General features: G+C 46.5%; 1 protein-coding gene across 2 annotated transcripts in view; it reads left to right on the top strand.

Moving 5' to 3' along the window:
• Window positions 1-17,446, top strand: part of PLXNA4 (plexin A4) — a 456,052-nt gene that overhangs the window by 347,211 nt on the left and 91,395 nt on the right. For both annotated transcript variants that reach the window (XM_005236707.3, XM_027785664.2), the window contains exon 9: window positions 1,383-1,497. In XM_005236707.3, the coding sequence (XP_005236764.1) occupies window positions 1,383-1,497 (115 nt within the window). The remainder of the gene's footprint in view (window positions 1-1,382; window positions 1,498-17,446) is intronic.

The following is a 17,446-nucleotide window of genomic DNA, read 5'->3' as shown; positions in this document are numbered from 1 at the left end:
TTTGGTTTCTTACTTGACAAACTATAATACACTATCCATTTTTAATTTGATGTATCAGAGCAAGCACTTGTTACCAATTTGAGGAATAGCTTGCTGTACCAAAGCTGAGAGTGGATTGGAGTTGAGCGAGATTTCACAGAGGCAGGGGAGAGGGTGTGCGTCTGCCTGTTGGGTTCAGCCAAGCTCTACCACAGGCAATTTTTTCACTCCTGCCCATTAAAACCCCACTGGCACATAAGGGCCAGGAAAACTCCCCCTCCCCAAATCCCCTCCAGGTACTTTAGAGCCTGCAGTTGCATGAAGGTCTCCAACAGTGTGAGTGACCAGAGTCACTACCATTCAGTGCTTGTTTTGTGTAGAGAGCTTGTTATGGCTCAGTTTGGTTGCTGATGAGCAGACATCTTATTAAATTAAAAAGTATAATGTAGATGTAAGTCAGTGCTATAACACAGCCAGAAGTGTTTGTGGCTCTTACTCTCCAGAGTCTGTGGGGCATAGGAGAGCAAAACTTTGTAGGATGGAAGGAATGGCTCTTTCACACAGTCTGAACAGGTGATGTCCTAAATATGCCCTCTGCTTCCCAGGCAGCTGGCAATACAATAGTCTTTCCTCCTCTGCTGAGATGAAGAAAAAATACAGTTAATATATTTGCACCAGCCTCATCATCCTGGGCAGGACTCACACTAATAAGGCTGTGGGACACAGGAGAAGAAAATCTCCCACTTCATCCTTGGCTTTCTGACTTCGGTGCATCACAGTTTGTGTCTGGCCTCTGTATCATGTATGAGAGTGGGAGGATTAGCCGGATGGGACTGCTGGTGCACAGGCACCATGGCATGGCAGCAGGGAGGCACCGATGCTTCCATGGGCATCACTCCTCCTGCTAGTCCCTCCCTCAGCCACCTTCTCATGATGTGTTTGCAGCTCCCAGGGCGCTGGTGCAGTTCACTGTGGAGGCAGCAAGGCTGTAGCAGTGTCCATCCATCCCCTGATCTTGTATTTTTTGTTACGGGCAAAAAAGGGAATGCCTTTTATGTATGAAGCTGAGAACTTGGTGACAGTCTGGTTAAAAGTTGTAACAAGGCAACCAAAATCCTTCTATTTATTATTATTCTAGTTACAATGATATGAATGCAATCTAAATTATCTAATTCATATGAGACACCTGTGATCACAGTGACAACCAGATCAGGGCATGCAAGTCTGGCACCAACCTGATGGTGTTGGACCAGATCAGAGCCTATGGCCTTCTGCTAGTGGTGGCAAAAGCAATGTTTACCAGGCTATATTTTCCTCTGAGAAACACTATTAGTCTTATGGTCTGTCCTGTTGGCTGACAGGCCCCTGCTGGCCAAATGACTACTCTTTCTCTCTATTTCCAGGTGTCTGTCATGCGTGGAAAGCCCTTACCGGTGTCACTGGTGCAAGTACCGCCACGTCTGCACTCATGACCCCAGCTCTTGCTCCTTCCAGGAGGGACGTGTCAAGCTGCCCGAGGTAGGCAGGGGCATAGGGCACGTGTCATGTACGTGGGCTGCTCAGGGCTGATGTCACCCTTTGGCTGGGGTCAGACCAATAGTCCAGGATGCCTTCTCCACCTCCCATCCCCTCCTCTCCCTCTACTTCTCACTCGCCAGGAGACCCTCACCTTTTCCTCTGCAGATAGCTCCTCTCCTCTCTGCTCTACCAGACACCCAGAGAGCTGCCATCTCCCTCCGATACACTACAGGCAGTGCGTCACCTTAGAAAGTCTTGGCGACTGGAAGGGACTGTGAGGAATGGGAAACACTGGGCATGCATCTCCTCCAGGGGAGGAGGTCGTTACTAAGCAGATACCCTGAGACGCTCAGATACGGGGAAGATTTAGGGCTATGCCCACCGTGTCAGTGGATTTCAGCTGGGCTTCGAGCACATCTGTGGCTTCATGGGTTTGGTGCCTAATGGCCAGTGATTCCAGCTGCCTCCAGATGAGGCTGGGGGATGCCTCATTGCCAGTCGCTGAGCTGAACTGGGCCTTGGGGCTTAATACAGAGCTGGCTGCTGTGCTGCAAATGCTGTCTGGCTCGTATTGTAACTAACGAGCACTTGCAGACAAGTGGAGCTCGGGAGAATACAAATAGGAAGCCACTTAATTACTTCCTGGTCAGGAGCCGTCTAAAAGCATCCTGGCCTGTCTGGTAAATGACCTGAGATGGCTCGTTGTTTGCCTGGCCCAAGGGACCAGTACCCATTAAGAGATCTGATATCTGCTGAACCACGGGGCACAGAGGCGGCTGCTGAAGGCTCCAGCAACGTGTGTCACATTCAGAAGATGAATGTGAATGGAGTAGAACCTCCCTGCGCTGCCTGCTGGGTCTAGTGTCTCTAATGTGGCCCCCCACCTACCCCCAGCCCATGTCCCAGACAAGCCAGTTTGCTGGACCAAATGACATGTGTAGTGTCTTCACACTCCTATGGCAACCCCCGTTCCCTCCCACCCCTTCCTCATGAGCTGGTTGAGATGTCACATATGTGCTGGTTGAGGTGTCCTGGAGCAGACATCCTGAACTGCTGTGGCATTAGGACAGGTCATAAATATGCGTGAGCAGGGAGGGTGCCAGTTCTTCATCTACCAGGCTTCAGATTTTGCTGTAAACCTGCTAGAAAACTTGCTGAGGAGCTGGAGAGCTTGACACCTTCTGCTCAGTGGTGATGCGGTGAAGGAAGGCAGCCCAGGGTTCAGCCCTTTTGGTAGGCTATCCCAGCCAGACAGGCCCTATTCCCTCACGTGGAGCCTTGGCAGACCTGGCCAGTCCTGCTGGCTGCAGGTCTCTGTGCCTTTCACTTCAGGAGCTGGAGGGACCTCAACCTCTTGCTCAGGTGGAATTCCTTGGGCTGCTTTGTCTCAGCTTCCTGCTGTGCAATACCACCACCATTTACCTCCTCTGGCAGACATCTCTGGTGTGTCTCATGTACCAAGCACGGGACCCACCTTCCTAGTTCCCGCTTCTTCTATCCTCCAGCCCCCTGCCCAAAGTGAAACACCTACAAATCTTAGTGCATCTCCTTCTTCCTCGACCCCCATCACATCCTTGGTATTTCTGACACTCACTCCAATTGGAAAGGAGATCATGAGAAGCTCTGCATCACCCCAGTTCCTCAGGGAAGGGACTGAGGATGGCATAGCCCCTGGTCTTTACTGTATCTCCTCCAAGATCCAATCTCTGCAGAACTGGGGAGGAGACAGTGGACTCATCCTCTGCAGATCTGCCTATTTTAGCACACCTTTTCCATCACTGCTTTGTCACCTCTCACTCGTTTTGTTTCTGAAAGGCATCCTCTTCAGACTAGGAGACAGCTTAGTCTGGGGAGCTTTGTCTGTCAGCAGAGATTGCTCTTTCTCTCTTCTATCCCCTCTCACAGAGGATTTCCTGCTGAGCTTCAAATGCTCCTCTCTGATCTTGCAAAGCTGCTCTGTGCAATTTGCATGGCAGCAGGGAGAGGCACAAACCTGACCTCAGAAGACAACTATTGATCTACAAGGCAATGGCAGCATCATGCGACACTGTATGTTACATCGGCCGTTCCTAATAAGGGCTGCACCGCTGTTGGCTTCTGCAGTAAAACCATGTCTGGGCACAAATCTCTTTCCCAAAGGGCACAACATTTGCCAGTCAGCTGTTCAGCTCAGGAGCTGGTTTTTCCTGTGTGCTGTGCAGAAGAAACATTTCTCAGCACTGGAACAACTGGACAGTATCTGCAAGGATAATGGCCTTGCAAACCCCAAAACTTTCAGAGACAGCTTTCTGCCTGGCAGTGTGAGAAATGCCCTGCAGCTTCAGGGTCCTTCTCATTGCCATTGGTGTGTTTGTGGCCCTCAAGGACACTTGGGCAGGGGAAGGACAGCATCATAAGTGCATTCTGACAAACACAGATTTACATTCGCTCTGTGGCCAGAAAGGCTTTGTCAAATGACACTTGGAACAAATGCTGCCTATATCTCTTATGCTTCTCTTGAGAAGACATCTTCTCACTGACTCATCCCTCTCACTGAAATTTCTACTGTCTATTTTTTACTTTCACCTTTCTTTCCTCTTCTCTCCTTTACCCATGACTATTTGTTGAGTGAGTTCTTTGAACAATGGAAACCATTTGGTATGGAAGCCAAGCCTGGCTCCTCATTGCCCATCCAGACCTCCACCCACTTCCTGATGACATGACTCACAAGGCTGACAGGACTAAGGTCCATTTCCAGAATTCTCAGTGCCATCTTCAGTAGTGCTCAAAATGTACCATCACCTTGAGTGGGGCTATTTTTACTGGCCTTCCATCTCCATCTGCAGTGCTCCTTTTGATCCTTTCCTCTACAAGCACTTGGACCCCTGGAAGATGAGGAGGGGGCAGAGTTTGCTACCATCAAGGCATGAATACCTGCTAAATAAGGAAGTCTTGAGGAGGTATTCATGGGAAACTGTACTACCAGCATGGGGTGGTTGGACCATGCTATTTGCAGTCCTTCCATGTATCAGCTGAGCAGATTAGCATGGCCGGCTTCCAGGATTGTATGGTCTGATTGCACCAAGAGACTCCTTGCCAAGTAAACAAATATTGATGTTACTCTGTCGTATGGATTGGTGCCAGAAACTCCTTCCCTCTGTAATCATCATTGCTGGCATGCCAAACCTGCTCCTCTCCCCTTCACTATAGCCTTCACCTTCTTTTGTTGATACGCCCACCTCTAGGTAATTTTTTTTTCTCTTTTTGCCTATATAGCATCTTTCCATCATGTGGGAAGAGGTTTCCCACTCTCCAGATGGCCTGGGCTGCAAATGGACCAATTGGGTTGGTACCCATCACCTCTGGACCAGCCTGGAGAACTCTTTGGAGGGAGGCTTGTACCCTACTTCTGACTCCATAATTTCCTTAGCATATCTCACAAGTTTCTGGATTCCCATGGGCTCAACCTGCCTTTCTTTCAGGTCGTCTTCATGTTTTCTGAAAGGATTTTGTTTGGGTTTTTTGCTTGCTTTTTTTTTTTTTTTCTCCTCTCTGTATAGTATGAGTTGCTGATTAATGTGGAGTGCAGGATGAATTTGAGACTGATCCAGTGGGACAGCAGAAAGGCTTAGACCATGACCCATGCTGTCCGGAAGGCAAAATGTTGTTTCTATCTGTATAGCCTGTGATCTACCATCCAAGGTGTGCCTTTGCATTGCATGGTGAGTAGCTGCAACCAGCCAGCCCCAGGCTGGGACAGGGCAGCTCTCCCAGAACTGCCTGGCAAAACTAAACCAGAGATGGAGAAAACACAGTAAATTCACATCTCTCGATATCAACAAAGAGACGTGACTTTCTTACCCATCACTTGTCAGGTGCTTGGTGAATCAGCTCTACCCACAATAAAGCTGAATCAACTAGACTGGAAGCCTTGGGAAAGCCCATGTTTGCTCCTGGTGAAGAACTCCAACGTGATCATAAAGCAAGAGTATTTATGATTATGGCACTGAACTCAATCAACTATGGTTGACGATGTCTCTGGATGATTTGCGACAGAAATACTTCACCTTGGCATATAATTTCCCTTTATAGTGGGTTTTGAAAAGCTAAGTCCACTAGCTTGAAATATACTGAGTGACTTCTTGCTTTGTAAAGGGGAGCTGATGGTATTGCTATTGAGAACAGGAAAGGAAAGAATAAGAAAGAAAAGACATTTTATTACTGAAGTGGCTTGTTGTTGTTGTATTTCCCAAAGGGAGCTGATGGCAAAAGTAGAGATAATTAGCCTCAAAGATAGAGTGGAGCAGGCCAAGTTTCTGGTTTTTTGGTTCTTTGGGTTTTGTGTTGTGTTTTTTTTTCTTGGCATCCTGTCTCTGCTTTGACATTTGTTGCTAAAGTCATAGTGCAGGCATAGTGTTGCACCATAAACGATTGCGTTGCAGACTAACACACTGTGAAATCAACCCTTGCCTGACACAGTCACCAAGCAAGAAAGGTCAGTCATTTTGTTCTGCAAATGGGCAGAACAATCAACAAGTAGTGGAGTGAAACTGAGGCATGGAGGAGTAAAGCAGTTGATCTGAAGGTCTCGGGTGTGACAGAAGCTACAGAAACAGTTATCTGTCTCTCCTGATATATATCACCCACTACACCTGACTGCATTATCCATCTTGTCTTTGTACAGACCTACTCTGACCCAGGGAGGTAGTTTTCAAGCCAGTGTTTCATAGACATCTGTACAAGGATGGGTAAGCTGGGGTAGCCTACTTGAGTTGATGGGATAAAGGATTAAGTCTTCTTTTGTGCCTTCTTTTCAAATGAACATGATCTTGTTCTGGGCCTTGCAAGGATTTTAGCTTTGGGGGTGGGGGGGAAAGAGGGGGGGAAAAATGGCAAAGGCAGAAGCAAGCCTAGATAACAAATCTATTATCCGCGGGGTTTAAAAGATGCATAATCATTTAATTACCTTGAAGGAGGTTTTCATCTTTCCCTGTTCAACCGATTTGTGTGTGCGTGTGTTTTTCTTCCTCCCCCAAACAAGCTTTTTATTAAAAGGATTTTCATCTGCTGCCTAAAAAGAGAACAGAAGAAAAGATCTCGCACCAAAGTGTTTTATGTCGAGTTTTACGTGCTAATGACAGTAAAGCCCACATAAAAGAAACAACTGCTTCAAATATTAATTTGTCAAAAGCGATAGAAAGCTGTGTGAGCCGCATGCTGGCAAGCAGCTGCTGAGGAGCGGAGTGCTGCTTTGCCCAGCACTTGCTCATGCCCTGTGCCAAACAAAGAGCTGTACCGGTGGCCTCTGCAGTGGAGTGCACTGATTTATCTCTGACCGCCTGCCTGTCCTTCTTGGGGGTGGGTTTTGGGGAAACAGGAAAGAAAGGAGGTGACGAAAAGAGGCACGGAGTGATAATGACAGCTCAGCCTGAACTGGCAGGCATCTAAGAGGCATTTGGACAATGCCCTTATCATGCTTTTAACTTTTGGTCAACCCCAAAGTGGTCAGGCAGTTGGACTAGATGATTGTAGTAGGTCCTTTCCAACTGAAAAGTATCCTATCATGTCCTATTCTGTTCTGTTCCACTCCATTCAGTTCTAATGCCAATTCTGTTCTATTCTATGTGGTAATGCCCACAACTCCTCATTGTGGTGGACTTTGTAGTAAACTCAGCAACGCCCTTCCCGCCCCGCCAGTGCATCTCAGCCTGGCTCCAGAAGGGCTTGGCCCCAAGTTCTCAAAAAGCAGGCAGGTTTTCAGGGCCCCCAGATGTCTTACTTTGCCTTCTTTGCAAGGTACAGAAGGAAGATACAGTGCCCACCCCCTCCCGAAATGCACCCCGGTGGAAATGCCTGGGTGAGTGCGCTGGGCAGGGGGCAGATGACCTGCTGGGCCATCAGGTGAGCATGGCCAACCCTTTGCTCCCTTGCATCGGCAAATCTTCTGGTGATGCATCTTCAGCTGTTGCTGTGGCAACTGCCCGGTTTCCCTCCCGCTCCTGTTTCCAGCCTTTCTTAACTGGGCCAGAGAGGCAGCTTCTGGAAGCATCAGCACAGGGAGGAGAGAAAAGCCATCACTGCTCAAATTAATGTATCTCTCATTTCTCAGGGACTCTAATGACGGTTGCAGCAAGGCCAAAATCAGAGTGCCGAATCCTTTCCCGCTTGTCAATTACCCGCTCACTTATCCTGGCACCTGTCTATCATTAAGGGGAGGGTGTGAGGTGTAGTTTCTATGGCAACTGCAGGGAACCTGCTGCCTTTAAGTGATGTGAGCAGGCAGGGGGACCGGCAGGAGAGGCGAGGAGCAGCTCTAGACAAGCAGCTGCTGCAGGCAGCAAGAGTCACCCCATGCTGATGGGATCTGGCATAGTGATGCATGCATTTTGTGGCACCTGCTTTTAAGCAGCATGGGGGGTTTGGTGTTTATCATCTGTTTAGCTCTTAGAAGTGTTTCCAAGCACGTGTGATGGAGTTCAGTCTTGTCAGCATCCTGTCCAGGGAAGATGCAGGGGTAATCTGGGAGGAGGCTGTAGCTGACTGTTTGGATCCAGCCATGCCCTGGGGCTCCTGGTGGTTTGGCATTTCATCCCTCATCCACCATTACAGCCCTTTCGCAGAAATGGGGATGTATCATGTAGCGGGCACATCTTCTTCAGAGGAGGGTGCTTCAGATAATAATAAGAGGAAGTTAAAGACAGAAGTTGGAGGCCAGGCAGAAAGCTTTCGACATGGTCATGGAGTCCTGTTAGAATATGAAGATACTGCTCAGAGGTAGTATTAGGTCGTGTATGAGGCCACTGGTTGTATTTCAGCAGATGAGGGTTTTATACCTGGCTCTAAGTTGGCTCAGACACATTCACCTTTCTGTGCCCCTGTTTCTCTCACACCCTCTCCTGAGTCAGGTAAGCACTTTCTGTTAGTAGGGGCTTGTACAGTGTATAGTACTCAGAGCTGCAATCTCGCAGTGGGGGCTGTTCATAAGAAGTCTTTCTGCATGTACAAACAAATTAGGTATTTTGCTGTTATCTGCAAGTCATACTGACTTGCACTGAGGTGAAGGAAAAGATGGAAAGCCTGTGTGCAGGGTGGTTTCTTCTGTTATTTTGGAGCACCTTTTTCATCTCTGAGCCTTTCTGCCCTGCATTCATTCAACTGGCAGGGGAAGAGGCTGGTGACTTGCTCAGTTTCTGCAGTAACTTAGCAGGATCTGTGATTACTGGGATGTGGATCTGCAGGAAATCTGTCCTGGTGCAGGGCAGCTCCATCATGTCTCTCCTTGTCGAGACCTCCAACTGAATCACAAGGGGAACAGAGAACTGATGGAAAAAAAAGCCTCCCTGTGAGTGGTTACTCCTACCTTAATACACATCTTGTTTTCTTAGAACTTAGTTTATCCAGCCACCATGTGAGCGAGCAGTCAAGAACTTGTTCAAGTACTTCCTAGGAGTAGCTCAGGGAGGTTAGTCTGAATGGAGGTGTAAGAAACATCTGACACTCAGTATCGCGTCCTTGCTATATGTTATGCATAACAGTTGGGCTGCTCATCTTTGTAATGCAAGTTTATTTATCCCATGGGACAAAGTGATCTCAGAATGCAACAGGGTAATGTTCATCTGTCCCTGCCAACACAGCACCCTTGAAATAACATCGGGAAGAGCTTATGTTGTTTTGATAGCCCAGCTCAGTGCAATGCCACTGTAATGCCTCAAGTGACTACAGAATTTTCTGGCTATCTGGACATCTGTTAGGACTGCAAGGATCTGTATGGCACCCTGCTGTTTGAGGCAGGAAAGACAGCTCCCCATTCAGACTTAGCCCTGATGCTGATGGCCTGGCTCTAAAGCAGGAGAATTTTGCTTTTCTTCATTGTAACATCAGCTGCAATCACTGCTTCATATGAGCTTTTGGATCATGGCCAATGAGAAACATCCTCAGGATGTTGAAGCTACAGATAAGAGGTGAGGCTGGAATTTATCTCCTGCCCTGCTTGGGACATCTCCAGGAGGCTGAGCCCAGACCCTCCTTCTCTGCCTTGTTTTTAAGCATGAGTCCATTTGCTTTGGCTTGGATGTTATCACATACTGTCATGAATCTTGGTGTGGGGGAGGCTGACAAAAGCCATGATATCATGGTCCTGACCTTCCCACTGTGGAAGCCAAAGTAATATGACTCTCTGGGTTTCTGTCCTGGTTTCCGAAGAAAGTGGATTTGCATCAACGTGGCCTGTGTGTGCAACCTCCGGTCCACCAGTTACTCTGTCTCCTCTATTGACTTCTGAACTGATTGGCCATTCTTGGCCTAGTTGGGCCAAAGTCTGGAGCTCTCAAAGATACCAAGTTCCTAATAACTTTGTAAAAATGGGAAGCTTTAGATAAGAAACAGACCTTTGGTTCTCTTAGGAGGAAAGTGTCACAGCTTGGGCTCAACCCTTGTTACAGACCAGATATCCCCATGTGAGAGTGTTGTCATGGGAGTCCCTGTCGCTTATGAGGGAGCCTTGGAGAATGTCCTTTAGGCAAGCAAAACTGATTTGTTGGCACAGCTGTACAGGAAACAGCTTTGTGGAGGAGTGACATGTCAAAGTCCTTGGCACCAACAGGGATGAGCAGTAAGGGGTATTACTGCAGTGCTCAAAATTTGCAGCCTCACTGGGCTGCCATGCATGTACAGTGCTTTGATATACATCACATCTTGGAACTTCAGATAAAGTCCTTACAGAAGGCCAGAAGGCTGGCTAAGCAGAAGGATGCAGATTTATATAGTAATAATTAGAGAAGGAAGTCATTACTGCTTTATAAGCTGCCTGTGCTCTGCTCTGTGCTTTCCACGGCTTTGCACAATGCAGTTTTACTATGTGTGTTATTCTGAAGGGCTGTTCTACTTACCTAGGGTTTTCCTTTAACACGTTACAGACTGCCTGAGTACATACACAGTTATCTTGTGGCTTGCATGTACACCACCTTCCTCAGTGCGTGTATTTTTATGATTTCAAAACCAGGCAGTTACTCAGGAAACACATGAGCTGAGACTGCTTGCATGTCTCCCGTAGACCCTCTCCTTTGAGTAAATGTACCTAATGACACAATCATCTACTATTTTTGTCACTAGTCCACTCCCCTCACCCAGTGACCAGAAGGCTCCTGTTCTCCGGATCATTACTTTTCCTTCTGAGAGTGTGTCAAAGCAGCAAAGGGCTGAAAGAAAGCTAACGTGTCTCTATTTAAGAAGGATAAATGTGGTGCTTGGATAATTATGGCAGCCTGACCTTGATCCTTGTGCAATAATGGACCAGCTGAGAAAGACTCTATTAATAAAGAATTAAAGGAGAGTAAAATCATTAATGTTGATCAGCAGAGATATATGGACTGACTTCAGAGGCAGAATAGTCCTAGGCTGAGATCAAGCTCTCACCAGACCTGGGTCATTTCCCAGTAATGCCTGCATGGCCTTGGGGGGGTCACTTTGCTCCCAATCAACAGGATCCAGCAGTGAGCCATATGAGAGGAGGTTAGTTATCTTCATTTAGCTTCTGCTTTTCCAGTATCCACTCTTGGATGATCAGCATCACTTATTGCTCTTTAGCCTTCACAACACCGAAGCCAGGGACCCAACAGCCTATGGCAGCTGAGCTAGTGATCTGATACTTCTGTTGGGTTCCCTTCCTTCAACAGTGATATTTGTACACTAATCTGTGCAAGCCACCAGAGTGCACAGAGCTTAAGCAGGGCCAAATCTCTTCCATAGACTGAGCACCAGCCTCCAGGCCAACCACCTTTTCCCAGGCACCAGTACCACTTGCAGTATCTGGCAAAAGAGAGCTGGTATTTGCTCCTGAGTGCATCGAAGACTCTTAACTAGAAAGCAGCCACCAGAAGTGACAGCCTTGCAAAGACTCAATTATTCCTTTGTTGTCTCTGCAGATGTTTACACTTCCCATAAATCCTGTTGCTTTCTCTTCATCAGCTGCCTTTAAAGTTCTGAGCATTTTCTTCATGTATTATTACTTTTGCTGTGGTAATAAATAAGCACAACATCAATCAAACTAACAACATCGTAAACTTAGGAAGTGCAGATAAAATATATGATGCATTAAAAAATTCTTTGACCGGGTGAGCTTTTTTGTAGCTGGTTTGATTGCTGCTGGTGCCAATGTAAATTTGGAGGAAGTATATCCAGAAATTTATGGAGCTTGGAATCCTGCCTACGAAGCATTGACCTGATTCCACTTTATAACCTAATAACATTCTCCGGCACTGTTCGTGTAAATTCTAAATATATTTTTTTATGATGCTAAGAATTAGTGGTGTAATAATGTAAACACAACGCGGACTGTAACTCACCCCTTCCCTTCTCACACTGGGAATGCCGAGCTCCTTGCTGTTTCTTTCTCCAGTTTATCCTCGGGCTGGGAAGTTGTGCAAGAGTTTAAAAATGATTTATCGAAGAAAACAGCTTGTCAGCCCTAGAGCCTGAAGCTCTCTGTTTGCAGCAGTACAGGGTAGCTGCTGAACAAGCCTCTGATTTTGCTCAGGTGGTGTCACAACCCTGACCTAGGGTGACCATGCTGAGGTGTGAGAAAAAAGTTCAGGCAACATATTCCAGGCAGTCCTTGCTGCTTGTCATCTGCCAACTTGCTGATTTCCTGCTTTTTATCCAGGTGAAATCTGATTCTTCTAGAATCAATGGGGGAAAAAATATCTCTGTTTGTTTGTTTGCCTTGATCCTTTTGCTCCTTCCTTCCCTTTCTTTCTCTTTCTCTGTTCTGTTTTGGGTTTAATGTGTTTTTATCTAATCTCACTTACAGCATCCAGATGCTGTAGTCTAGATATCTTTACATTCAATCCCTGCCTCTCAAATCTTGCCCTTTTTGACTTGATTACAGCACAGAGTGGGAGGGTGGGAAAACCATAGAGGACACAGGCAAAATGGTACATTGCAGCTCAGCAGAGCAGATGGACAAGAGATGTATTGTTTTTACATATTATGTGAGTAAATAGCAATGAGTGTCATTTCTTGTGGGGTTCTGAAGGGCTTGAGTGAGTAAGTTATGGTCCCCATGTAGATTCGCTTTGTGGTCATGTTCCTTCCAGACAAGATGGCTTGGATAAGGCACAAAGATGGTTGCTGAATGAGAGATATTGAAAAGTAAGTCTTAAAAAAGCCCTGAATGAGGGTGAAGAAATAGATTTTGATGACAGGAGAAAAGGGGAACTGGATGCTTTGAGATCAGTATTGGAGGAATTGATGGTGATGGCTGTGTCTGGTCCTGAATGGAGATGACTCCTACTTTTCTAGGAAAGAAAGGGTGAAAACCCACTGCCAAGAGTTGAATATATCTTGCCAAAGATTCCTACAGTGCAGTCAGCCATAGATGAGCTCCAGTTTCCTTCTGTAGAAAGTGGAGATCCAGTTAATGCTACCAGGGATCATGAGGGAGCAGTACAAAGGAAAAGTAGGAAAGATTCCCCCACCTGAATGCTCTGGATGATAAGAGATGCACAGGGGAAGAGAAATGAACTGGGACACCAATATAAGGTCGAGACTCTTGATAGGTGGATGGGTCATTGTATTACCAGGGGTCCTCAAACTTTTTAACCAGGGGGCCGGCGCGCAGATGAAGTGGCAGGCAGCCATCTGCGGCTGCTTGGTTTGCCCCCCCAACCCCCGGTGCGGGGGGGTGGCGGGGGGGTGTCTGTAAATACCAGGGGCTGGATTGAGGACCCTGGGGGGCCGTATCTGGCCCGCGGGCCATAGTTTGAGGACCCCTTTAATTAAACCTTCACAGATGTTTCACCTGTTCCCTTGTGGGATGCCTACTATTCACAGCAGATCACACCCGTTTTCTTTTGGAAAACGGAAAACACTTTGATGAGACTTGGGCTCATGATCCTGGCTATAAACAGCAACAGAGAGTGAAACTGTACAAAAGAAGGTTAGAAGAAAATCCACGCAATATCACTAGACTGTGAAAGATCCCTACATGTTTCATCCCTAGGAGAGGATGATAACTCAGAGTATCTGGTCAGTCTCCTGCTTAAACTAGAAAACAGCATGGTGAAACCTCCATGAAATCATAACTATATATGTATGAAGCACCATAAAGGTACCAAACTGATTAGTTCAGGGCTAAGACCACATAGCTTCAGAGAGGTTTCATTGTCCTCTTTAGCAAAATACTCATGATAGCTCTCGCTGGGGACTCACTCAGGTATAACTGTGATGAGGGCCATAACACATATGTGAAAGAAAAGGAGAGAAAGGGTTCTCATATTTCTGAGACTTCTTTATTCCTGCAAGCTGCAGAAAAACACATTTTCAGTGATTCTATAAGGAGTTATAAATAAAGAAAATTAAACTACCATCGACCCAGTGAGTACAGCCCATTTCAGGCCGTGTTTTCACTACAAAAGCTCTCTGACTTGATAACTGGCAAAATCTGGTGATTTGAGGTGTGCATTGCTGCTGATACAAGTAATTGGCAAGGGTGGAGGATATTATTTTAAGGAGAATGACTCTTTCGAAAACATTTAATGAAGACAATGAAGCTACATACACAAAATGAATCAACAAGAGTCCGCTTTCAAATGTGTTGCCCTGGTACAGATTGAACTGGATTTTAGCTCCTCTGGAATCTGAACCAGTTCCCTGTAGAGTTGGGGGAAAGGCTTAATTTATTATATACCAAAGACAAAAGGGATGGGACTGTAACTTTCCTTGGTACAGTTGTTGTTAGTGGATGGTTTTATTTCCCCTACATCATGTGAAAACTGTGCTTTTCTAACCTAGGTGATGTCCATTGCAGAGGAAGGGTGAAGGGAAAGTGTCTCCATTGGAAAATACTGAAGATAACTCTTTTTTTAAGGATCTTTCTGCTTTGGTCCTGCTGCAGGGTCTGCTCTGAGCAGGTTAATGTTTTGATCTCAAAAATACAAAAATGCCTGACCAGGCATCCAAAGCTTGACATGTGCTGCAAAATGAATACTACATTTGAATTCAAACCCAGAGCCTAGTCCAAGCTCTGAGGTTTTATGCAATACATTACCCAATGCAATTGTCCCCCCACCCCCCCCATTTCAATTAGAAAGAACATTAGGTCAATCAGATAAAGCCACATTGGGAGGATTTCCTCTTTATGGCGCTTGCCTCTTCAATTATCTATAATGAACTTCCTCACAGCACTGCAAAGCTTTTTATATGCAAACGAATCCTGTTTTGGGGCTGCCGCAATCACTGCTTGTTAATGAACTTGAAACAAGTGTTATCGGAAAGGTTACAGCACCAGTGGTGGAGGGGGACAGGATAAAGCTAGACAAGAAAGACCAGTCTGAAGAGCTGGGATTGGCCTGCAGGTAACATGGTGGACTATCTCCAAGCCCCATCCTCCAGCTCCCTTCAGAGGCTTTTCTATTTGACAGACATCAAGCAAAATGCCCACTCTTGGGAAATGGCTGCTCAGCGACAGATAGGGCTTTCCCAGCCTCCTGTCCCACTGATCCTCTCTGCCAGTGCATCTCTCTCTCTCAACTCTTATAGCTGGGGAGAAAAACAATATAGATGATGTTGCCAAGGTCTTTTCTTGTGCCAGGAGAAAGAGAGGGAGCTGACTGAGAGGCCCCAGGACATGTTGGGCAGGGGAAGGGGAAGTTCCAGGGTGTGTTGAAGCCACACTGTCCCAAAAGGTATTCGCACATGGTATCTGCTGGTGTGAGAAGAACTGGAAACTCTCACTGTTGTTTTAACGCAGCCTAGAATACCTTCTTCCCCTGCTCTCTGGGGTTTTATATGTCTAATGCACCCAGGGTTAGGTTATGCCTCACTTTATCATGCTGAATAGCTACTTAACCCTACAGCTAACCTTAAGGATTGTGTGCCTTAATAGGATAGGACCATTGCACCCAAGGTTGGAAAGACTTTCTAGACTGCCAAGCATTGCCCATTTGTCAAGACAAAACACTTCTGTGACACTTCAACCATCATGTTTAAATATTATAGTTCCCTAGGGGCATTTCATCACAGGACAGGACAACAGCAAGAGCAGGGAGTGTTGGCAGAGGGTATTCCTCCTCAAGCACTCCTGGAGGTCAGATACAGCCTCTTTCCATACTGGCTGTGTCTTGTGCACGATGGGTCATAAGGCAACTTCCACTGCCCATATACTCAGCTTTCTGGAGCCTCCTCACACGTCTGCTTGTTGAAGTGCTGCTCAGCAGCAGGATCCCCAAGACTGCAGAGCATCACAGTGGTAAAGCTCACCACTGCAATGCAGTACCTTGCCACCTCCAATCCTTACACCATCCCATCAAGTTAACGTGATGGCTTATTAAGCCTCAGTTCTTGGCAGCAGATATTAAACTAGGTCTTGTGATGGATTAGCCCAGGCAAATGGCCACCAAACCCAAGATAGTTTACCTCCCTCCAGCTCCAGTGACCATGTGCTTGGCTGTCCTGGTTTGAGTGCTAGTCTGGGCAAGTCCAGCTGAAGTCTATCAGCAGCTGTTGAGTACTTACACCATTAGCATCACCCTATAAGTGCAGATGAGAAATCATGTAGCCTCAAAGGACTTTTCAGTCTGGCATCCCCACTAGGACAGACAGACCCTCTTTGGAGGCTGAGGAAGGCTTCTGGACTTCACTGCAGCAACATGATGGGTGGTTACTGGGTTTTCTTCCTGCCTCAGGCCATGGATCAGCTCACACCCACAGGGTGATGATTGATGGCTCTTGTAATTCTATTCCTGGTTGGTGTAACTGCAGATGTTACACGTCTAATCCATTTCTTTATCTTCCTAAGCTATTTGCTTCAGTAAGATGCTTCTACCATCTGCTCTAACAAGCTCCCAGGCTTTCATAAGCCATAAATTCCACTTTAGAGCCTTTCAATCCCTTTCACTACTTTTCAGCCCTGGATTAGTCATTTCCCCCCTGCTGTCCCTTGCCCACACCTACAGATTAAGTTTACACCTCTTTATGTAAGTTCCCTGTCTCTGCTTGCACTGACTGGACCTGGCCTTAATGTTGGGCAGGACAGACCGAAATGCTGTTGCTCTCTGGACTGGACAGGGCAGGTGCACTGTCATGATAACATGGTGCTCTACAGAGAGCAGGCAGTGTGCTAAACACAACTCAGAGAAGAAAAAAAAAAGAGAGGAACAGCCTTTCTTCTGGCATTTAGGACCTGAAAAGAATTAAAAGAGGGGACAGCCAGGCGCTCACAAATGATCAAGACAGTGTGGTCTGTACATATGGTATGCTTATGTTTTGTAGCCTGTTGCAGTGGGTTTTTTAAGGGATCCCATTTTACATCAAACTGCCTTGGATTAGCCAGGCGAATTCTGCAGTAATTTCCTAAAGAGCTGATAGCTTCCTAGAATACATGAATTTGACAGCTTGCACTTGTCTAATTGTACTATGAAGAAGCAGTGCTTTGCTACTCTTAACTAAAGCTGTGCAAATTAATGAGAGTTTGAATACAGCCTTCTGCATTGCAGCTTTGGGTGCCCAGACCTCTACCTGTGCGAGGGACCCACCAAGAGGCACTGGATTAGTAACATCCGCTTAGCATTGCTCCTTTGGTGAAACGGTGGCAAGCTTTCCAAGAGATCTCTACACACTGTGCAACAGTTGTTTCTTGGGAGCTGGATCCATCTGTAATAAATATTCTGTCCTCTCCTAAGCCAAAACAAACTCTTTTTAACAGCTCAGAGTCTGTAGCTTACAACATGTCTTGCTGAAGCTGGCTGGAGCTGTGCCTTTTGTATAATGATGTGTTGGCTGTTGAGGAGGCAAGGAATTATACTCAGATTTTTGCTTTATTCCCTTCTTAGGTCATGGCATTGTGGCTGGGCTAAGTCCCTGTGTGCAACACAATTGCTTTCCCACTACCTGATTAACAGAACAGGTATTAAAAAGCACCAGAGGTAGCTTCCTTGGATGCTGAAGGTTGAAAGTCTGTAGTGCAAATAAGGGA

The sequence above is a fragment of the Falco peregrinus genome, chromosome 6, assembly GCF_023634155.1.
Source record: "Falco peregrinus isolate bFalPer1 chromosome 6, bFalPer1.pri, whole genome shotgun sequence".
Taxonomy (NCBI): Eukaryota; Metazoa; Chordata; class Aves; order Falconiformes; family Falconidae; genus Falco; species Falco peregrinus.
This window is presented reverse-complemented; position numbering and strand designations above follow the sequence as displayed.